Consider the following 8,517-nt stretch of genomic DNA (forward strand, 5'->3'; position numbering starts at 1 on the left):
CTCATGCCTCTGTTCCAGCCTGCCCTTTGACAGCTCATCCCACCTGCCTGCCCTCCCTGCCTATCTGTAGATGGTAGTCTAGGATTGCAGCTGCCCCGGGGGTTCATTTTCCCTCTCAGCTTCCTGCCTTAGCCGTCTCCTGCCTCCCACTCACCTATTACTCCAGCACTCTCACCTGGTCTTTTCTGTCTCATCACTGCCTCTTGACATCTTTATCTCATAGTAGTTAGTTAGGGGTTCTTGGTAATGCCCTAAATCCTTATGGCAGAAGGAGGGGAGTGGAGGAAGAGAGTGCGCTGTGCAGCTGTGCCTACTTCTGGAGGGTAAGACTCGGGCCCTCCAGGAACAAAGGATTCCGGCTGTTGGCAGCTATAGCCGAGCAAGATGCTGGCCAGAGATTGCACAGGAGTATTTTGTTTGCTTAAGAAAATAAACAACACTGAGTATGAGATGGAGGGAGGGCGTGTTGGTGCCAGAGAGATTGGGAAGAGTCTGCCAAGAGAGTGTTCTACTCACTCTCCTCTTTTCTTTAATCTCCACTGAGCTGGAGGCAGTTATTCTGTCCCCCACATCACATTCCTACTCCCGTTTCCCATGCCTGGACCCAGGTTGGGCAAACTCTTCCTGTAAAGAACCAGACAGGAACTATTTTAGGCTCTGTGTGCCATATGGTCTCAGTCACAACTACTCATCTCTGCCTCTATAGCACGAAAGCAATTAGCGACAATATGTCAACAAACACATGTGACCCATGAAAACTTTATTTACGGATACAGAAACCTGAAAATAATGTCTTTCTTTTGATTTTTTTCCCCAATCATTAAAAAATGTAAAAAGTACTCTTAGGTCGCAAGGTTAAGCCATTCTCAGCTTAGCAGTGGCAGGCTGGATTTGGCTTGGGACCTACAGTTGGCCAATCCCTGATTCCCAAAATGTATTCCTCAGGGATGTGGGCAAATACTTATGGGAAATGCTGGATTAAACAGAGTTAAGAAGCATCAGACATTTCCAGGACGGGCTAGCACATGCCAGGGCTCTCTAACTGACCTCATTAGGATTCATCTGTTTCATGGAGGATCTTGCAAGACCAGAATTCCTCAAGCCTAGAGTCTGAGGACTGTGCTTTGGGAAACACTGCTCTGCTTGATGCTCTCACTGGGCACATGGTAGAATCTAGAGCTGAGTGCCTTGCTAGCTGGAGATAAGGTCAGAGCTCTTGACTGCACTGGCACTCTTGACACATCACACTCTCGGTGTCCCCTGAGTGGTTCAGAGCCACACAGGCCAAGACTAGCCCACCAGAGCACCAGGCCTCCCAGCTTTCTGGGCTTGTCCATGCATACACTTCCTTATTCTTCCAGGTTTCCAGAACCTGAGGAGAGGTACATTTTGATTGAGTGATTATAACCCTAAGGACCAAGGGTAGCTGCATGTCAGGAAACACTCCTCAACTTCCTGGCCCTGACGGATTAAAGGAGAGGTATTTACAGGTTATTCCTTCGCTGTGGACTACTATCCCAGCATGAATAAGGCATCATTATTGAATTATTTTGACAGGAAGGAGACTGGTGCATGCTGCACACCAATAATGTATTAACATGTGTACAGTTTACCAAGCACCTCTGTGTTGTTTTTGCATTTGTTTATTACACTTGCCCTTGGGGGGAGGTGGGACAGGTTTTTAAAAAATTTATACATGCAGAGACTGCAGCTCAGAGAAGCTAAGAGACTTGTCCCTGCCCACATAGCCTGTGGTAGAGCCTGAACTCAGACCCAGGTCTCATCTCACCTCAGGGGCTGCTTTCCCCATCACCCTATTGTCTTAAAGTGATGGGTGACTAGGCAATGAAGTAATTTGCTAGGAAAGCATGACCAATTTCCCTTTCTCCACCTCCCTCTTTTTCCTCCACCCCTCCCCCCTCAGCCCCCATATATATGCCCAAATCTCCACAAAGCCTTGCTTGCCTGCAAACATTTACTTCCGAAACGACTTCCACAGCTGGGACGGGAACCTTCCACCCACAGCTACGCCTCTGATTGATGAATGGTGAGGGTGCCTGTTCAACTTTTCTTTTCTGCAAGCATCACTTACAGGACCAGAGGTGAGCATGGGGATTCTCGGGTACTTTTCTTTGAAGGACTAGACCTCTGCTTTATTTGTGGAAGGGGGTCAAGGCGGAGACAGCGGAAGTCAATTTTTTGAGTGTTGATATAGGGACAAGACATGACTGTGATGAGGAGCTGCTTTTGCCAATTTAACACCAAGAAGAATCGAGGCTGCTTGGGAGGAAGGCCAGGAGGAACACGAGACTGAGAGATGAATTTTCAACAGAGGCTGCAAAGCCTGTGGAGTTTAGCTAGGTGCAGTGGCTCATGCCTGTAATCCCAACACTTTGGGAGGCTGAGGTGGGCAGATAATTTAAGGTCAGGAGCTCGAGACCAGCCTGGACAGCATGGTGAAACCCTGTCTCTACTAAAAATACAAAAAAAAAAAAAATTAGCTGGGCATGTGTTTTCCATATTTTCAGATACAAAAATCCCAGCTACTTGGGAGACTGAGGCATGAGCATCACTTGAACCTGGTAGGCAGAGGTTGCAATGAGCCGAGATCATGCCACTGACTCCAGCCTGGGTGACAGAGTGAAATCCTGTAAAAAAAAAAAAAAAAAAAAAAAAAAGCCTGTGGAGTTTGAAAGAACAGAAATGAAAAGACATTGTGAGAGATGCTGAAGCATAGCCCCTGTCCCCCGTGATCCATAACCCAGGGGTGGCCACCTCCCTAGCCCAGGTGCCACCAGAACCAGGTCTTCTCTGGTCTTTCTTCCGGTGTAGGGATGGGAGGCAGTTTCTTTAGGTGTCAGACCAGTGCCTGGAGTAAGAAAGGTTCTTACATAATTGTGTAAAGAAGCACAAAAGAAAGGGAGAAAGTGAGAAAGGGAGGGAGCCAGAGAGTAAGGAAGGAAGGAAGAAAGAAAGGTAAGGAGGGAGGGAGGGAGAGAGGGAGGGAAAGAGCAAAGGGCAAAGAAGGCAGGTGGAAAGACATTCTCTGAATCAGTTATGATAAATACATAATGGCATTAAGTTCCCCAGCTTGGAGGCTCTTCACACTGTCCTTCCCAACTGGCACTTCAGAGGAAGGCTTTGGAGAAGATTCATTGGGAAATTTGACGCCTCTCTCTTATTTGGTTACTAAAAAAAGTGAATTCTTAGACTCAAGAATGAGTGGTTAGTGGAGGTGGCAGAGTCTGTGTATGACCCTGACCTGCCCTATGTGTCCCTCCCTGGGACCAGGATTAACCCCTTGCTCCCTTGTGATGAGGAGTGAGGGATAGCCATCTCCTGGGGAGGAGAAAAAGACCTGCCTGTCTATGTGTGCCTAGTGACTTCAGGGCAGAACTTGGACAAGCACATGTCTAGTTCAGCTCTTTGTTTTCCTAGGTTTGGGCTGCCCAGACGAGGCACATTAGAACCTCCCATTTCTCCACTCTTCAGGGTCAAATTCCGACTCGTAGGTTGGAGGCTAGAGAGAACTGCAATGGAGAAGGAGGAGGTGCAGAGCGTGTGGGTGTGGATGGGCAAGGTGGGGAAGAGCAGGTAGACTGATGGTAAGACCAGCAGCCTTAAATCTGAGGGGCAGAAAGACCCCTGCTTCACCCTCAGTGCACCCTAGCAAGGCTGCCAGTTTGCAATAGTCTCAACTTTCCCATTGGAGAGCCCCCGGGATTGGCCTGGGGAGACCCTCAAAGCATTTTCCCAGGGTATGTCACTCTGGGTCACAGGGCCGGCCTCACAGGCTGCCTCCCTTTCTTTCAGCAGACCCTTCTGCCCTCCTTTGCTGGCGACGGTCTCCCAAATGCAGATGGCTGTGCTCCCTTGCCTGGGTCTTATCCTGCTTCTCTGGAGCCAGGTGCCAGGGGCCCAGGGCCAAGAATTCCAATTTGGGCCCTGCCAAGTGAAGGGGGTTGTTCCCCAGAAACTGTGGGAAGCCTTCTGGGCTGTGAAAGACACTGTGGTGAGTAAAGAGCTGTTCTGGACTCAGCGGTGGGGGTTCCCAGGGGCAGTGGGCTGGTGGGGTGGGGGGAAGCTATTTTATGATTCTTGAGTCCTTCGCAGCTTCCGAATAAGTTTCCAGTATCCCATGTGATAACTCTGTGAGGTCAGAAGGCACCACAAGCCCCGTTTACACATGAGGAAACTGGGGCTCAGAAAAAATGTGAGCAGCCTCCAGTGAAATAAACAGAGCCCAGGGGAAACCATGAAGAGAGCTAGATTCATCCAGGCTTCATCCCGAATGGAGTCTTTGGCTCTAATCTGAGAACTGGAATGAGTGGCTGGGCTGTGGAGGAAGCTCCAAGGGCAAGAGGCAGTTCTGGCGTGCAGGCTGTCCTCCCTCACGTCCTGCTTCCTCGCCATGTTCAATATGGAGCCCAAATTCTGTCGGTAGTGGTTCTTAAAGCAGATAGGCTTATTTCCTCCCAAATGACCAGAGGCATCAAACCGCTTCCTTATCAAATCTGTGTTCAGGCTCTAAGAATAAGAACTCCTGGGACTCCATTTGCTCCTGGGGGGCCAAGCTTAGTTATTTTCATGGCTGCAACCTTGTCTCCCCTCCCCATGGGCCAGTTCAGCCCAGCCCTTCCTGGGTCCTCCTTTGGTCCCTCTGGCCTTTGAGCTCTCACAGACTGGATAGATGTAGGGGTCTAGGGAAGCAGCACATATTTGCAGAGTTGGTTTCTATGCTGATCCCTAACCTGGAGACGTCTTTTCTTTCTGTTTGCAAAGCAAGCTCAGGATAACATCAGGAGTGTCCGGCTGCTGCAGCAGGAGGTTCTGCAGAATGTCTCGGTAATCAGACCTCGGGGACACCACCCTCTGTGGGTCTGGTCTACTGTGTGTGGGTGGGAGTGCAAGGTTTTCTTAGGGGAGGTTGATGAAAGCCCTTCACTTCTTCCCTGGACTGACCTTACACAGGACAGGGCTAGGCTGTGAGCCAGGGAAGTCAGTGTCTGGGGTTATTGCTCTGTGGTATGTGTGTGCAGTGGTACTGGGAGATGGGGAGGGTGGAGGCTTGTAAACATCTTTCTCCATTTAGCCAGAGAATTATATATTTCTCTTTTACTTCTGTAGGCCCAATGGGTATCTACTCAGGTTCACATCCCCTCTTCCATTTTCATCCTTTTCTCTTGTGTCCATTTTCCTGGGTCCTCCTTTGGTCCATCTGGCTTTTGGTATCTCACAGACTGAATAGATTTAGGGGTCTAGGGAAGCAACACATATTTGCAGAGCTGCTTTCTACGCTGACCCCAACCCAGAGACAACTTTTCTTTCTGTTTGCGAAGTGAGCTCATGACTTAAAATAATACCTAACAAAAGGATTTATCCTTTCTTTCATCACGATCAGGTAGAGTATGTTATCAAGGATGGGTCACCATCTTCTCATCACCCATCGTGGGCACAAACCTGCTGAGCCCTGAGCCCTGAAAGATGTGGCACTTCAGGAGCTTGAGGGGGTTAGAGTGCAATTGCTGTGTCCAAAGATATTAGTTTCTCCTCATTTTTTCTGTTCTCAGTCATTTTCCAGCCAACTCTCTATCACCAAGTCCAAGTTCAAGCCCCTTTCAGGGTCCATCACATCCCCGTAGCTGCTAAAGAGACCATGTGGCATAGAAGAAAGGGAATATGAACCAGATGGGCAGTCAGGAATCCTGGGAGCTAGGTTGTGTCTGCCACTGACTGACTGTGTGACCTGGGGCAGGTCATTTATCTCCTTGGGTCTTGGTTCCTCCTGTCAAACAAAGATGCTGCTCTCCATGGCCCCTGAAGGCTCCTACAGATCTTAGGTTCGTCATCACCTCCTAGAAGATCCCTGTCTCTGCTGTGCTTATCTTGCCTTGGGTGGCATGTGGGTTGCTCCTTCAGGGGGTCAGGGCGGCCAGAGGCCTTGGCTCAGCAGTGACCCAGACCTTCCCCAGGATGCTGAGAGCTGTTACCTTGTCCACACCCTGCTGGAGTTCTACTTGAAAACTGTTTTCAAAAACTACCGCAATAGAACATTTGAAGTCAGGACTCTGAAGTCATTCTCTACTCTGGCCAACAACTTTGTTCTCATCGTGTCACAACTGCAACCCAGTGTGAGTAGCACAGGCTCTGGATACTGGCAACTCTGGGTTCAAGTCTAGGTCTGCTTCCAATCTGCTGGGTGACCCTCTGCAAAGACCTCCACCTTCCTGGGCTTCTGTTTGTCATCTGTAAAATGGGGATGATCACTCCTGCCTGGCAGGATTGCTGCAAGAATTAAAGGAGGCAGCCCCTTTCACAAGGTGGGAGTTTGGAATTAGCTACCTTGGAGATGCAGGATTCAGCCTTGGGCTCTCAGGCTTTTGGGAAAAGTGAGAGGGAAAAGTGAAGGGAGCTTGCATCTGCTCCTACCTAAAACTTGGCACAACTTCTTTTCCCATGTTATGCAGCAGGAAAATGAGATGTTTTCCATCAGAGACAGTGCACACAGGCGGTTTCTGCTATTCCGGAGAGCATTCAAACAGGTAAGGCCAAGAGCTGAGAGCTTGCCCATCCAGTAGAATAGACTATTCTGAACCATCACATGAGGGTGCTTCAGAGACCCAATGCAGAATGTAAAGCAGGGGACGCCATCCGCTTTGCCCCAAAGCCCCCCTGACTTAGCAGGAGCACAGGTATATTTGCAGAAGCATCATAAACTAAGTGGTCTTTTTTCTTCCAGTTTTCAAGTTAAAGTGCTTTTATATTTTCCTACAAGATAATTTTGCTAGAGGAAATTTCCCTGTGTTTTGTAGGTACTTGAGCTGGGCAACTGAAGTCAGAAGAGAGGGAGACACCCCACCCCTATCCCGTATTTTCCACGATGCTCAACTGGTCTAGTTGTGAAAAACAATTACAGGAAATTATATTTGCTTGTCCAAAATTATGACAACAAAGAAAAATATTTGCTTTTCCAAAATTATGACAACAAAGAAAACCCAAATTTCATGCCCAGCTCCCCTCAGAACATAAATGATTTTGATCACTTTTTATTTGAGGAAGAGATGCATCAGCCTGTAAATAAATGGTGAAGAGCAATAACATCTGATGGAGACTGGCCACCTGGGCTCATTTCACTTGTGCAGTGGATTCAGGTGGTGGGACACATCCACCTTATACTGGAGTTTGTGGTTCCTGTTGTTAGGGGTGCCCTGTGCCTTTTCCTTGTTCCTTGCCCACTGATACTCACTAGCCTGTTTGTCCTCACCCCTGAAGCAGACAAACACATGTAGATGGAGGAAAAGTGACAAGCAGGTGAGCTCATCAGAGGCCATCCCAAAGGTGACCCATCCCATGGATTGGAGTCAGGTCTATTTTAGGCATGGCGAGTTGGAAGAAAGACTATTCTCATAGCTAACATGGTTGACCTTCAACTCTCTTTTCCCTTTAGTTGGACATAGAAGCAGCTCTGACCAAAGCTCTTGGGGAAGTAGACATTCTTCTGACCTGGATGCAGCAATTCTACAAGCTCTGAATATCTAGACCAGGACCCCCCTTTCCCCACCAGTTCATTCCCTGTGTCATTTCAAACAGTCTCCCTTCCTATGCTGTTCGCTGGACACTTCATACCCTTGGCCACGGGTCCCATTTTTGGCCCAGGATTATTGTCAAAGAAGTCATTCTTTAAGCAGCCCCAGTGACAGTTAGGGAAGGTGCCTCTGGATGCTGTGAAGAGTCTACAAAGAAGATTTCTGTATTTATTACAACTCTATTTAATTAATGTCAGTATTTCAACTGAAGTTCTATTTATTTGTGAGACTGTAAGTTACATGAAGGCAGCAGAATATTGTGCCCCATGCTTCTTTACCCCTCACAATCCTTGCCACAGTGTGGGGCAGTGGATGGGTGCTCAGTAAGTACTTAATAAACTGTGGTGGTTTTTTTGGTCTGTCTTTGGATTGTTAAAAAACAGAGAGGGATGATGGGATGTAAAACTGAACTTTAGAGTGTGAAAATCACACTGTCTTCTGATATCTGCAGGGACAGAGCATTGGGGTGGGGGTAAGGTGCATCGGCTTGAAAAGCAAATGAGGCCGGGCGCGGTGGCTCAAGCCTGTAATCCCAGCACTTTGGGAGGCTGAGACGGGCGGATCACAAGGTCAGGAGATCGAGACCATCCTGGCTAACACGGTGAAACCCCGTCTCTACTAAAAAATACAAAAAACTAGCCGGGCGATGTGGCGGGCGCCTGTAGTCCCAGCTACTCGGGAGGCTGAGGCAGGAGAATGGCGTAAACCCGGGAGGCGGAGCTTGCAGTGAGCTGAGATCCGGCCACTGCACTCCAGCCCGGGCGACAGAGCGAGACTCCATCTCAAAAAAAAAAAAAAAAAAAAAAAAAAAGAAAAGCAAATGATAAAATGTGGACTAAAGTGCCCAGCACAAAGCAGATCCTCACTAAACAGTTCATTTCCCACCCACACTCACCAACCTACCCCATTATCCCTTTCTCTTGGTGCCTCC

The 8,517-nt window shown here is 48.5% G+C and overlaps 1 protein-coding gene across 1 annotated transcript; it reads left to right on the top strand.

The window, feature by feature from the left end:
* Positions 1-261: 261 nt before the first annotated feature.
* Positions 262-7,949, top strand: IL24 (interleukin 24). Its single transcript, XM_033195312.1, has 8 exons — positions 262-323; positions 1,925-2,047; positions 3,439-3,594; positions 3,814-4,012; positions 4,783-4,845; positions 5,973-6,131; positions 6,468-6,542; positions 7,448-7,949. The coding sequence occupies exons 1-8, from the start codon at positions 262-264 to the stop codon at positions 7,529-7,531; spliced, it is 921 nt and encodes a 306-aa protein (XP_033051203.1). The 3' UTR covers positions 7,532-7,949.
* Positions 7,950-8,517: the final 568 nt, after the last annotated feature.

This window comes from Trachypithecus francoisi, unplaced genomic scaffold (assembly GCF_009764315.1).
Source record: "Trachypithecus francoisi isolate TF-2019V2 unplaced genomic scaffold, Tfra_2.0 Lachesis_group5, whole genome shotgun sequence".
Classification (NCBI taxonomy): Eukaryota; Metazoa; Chordata; class Mammalia; order Primates; family Cercopithecidae; genus Trachypithecus; species Trachypithecus francoisi.

Coding starts and splice junctions, on each gene's coding strand:
- IL24 (XM_033195312.1), top strand. CDS start 262: ATGGCAGAAGGAGGGGAGTGGAGGAAGAGAGTGCGCTGTGCAGCTGTG. Junction 4,013..4,782: donor GGGCTGTGAAAGACACTGTG/GTGAGTAAAGAG, acceptor CTGTTTGCAAAG/CAAGCTCAGGATAACATCAG. Junction 6,132..6,467: donor TGTCACAACTGCAACCCAGT/GTGAGTAGCACA, acceptor CATGTTATGCAG/CAGGAAAATGAGATGTTTTC.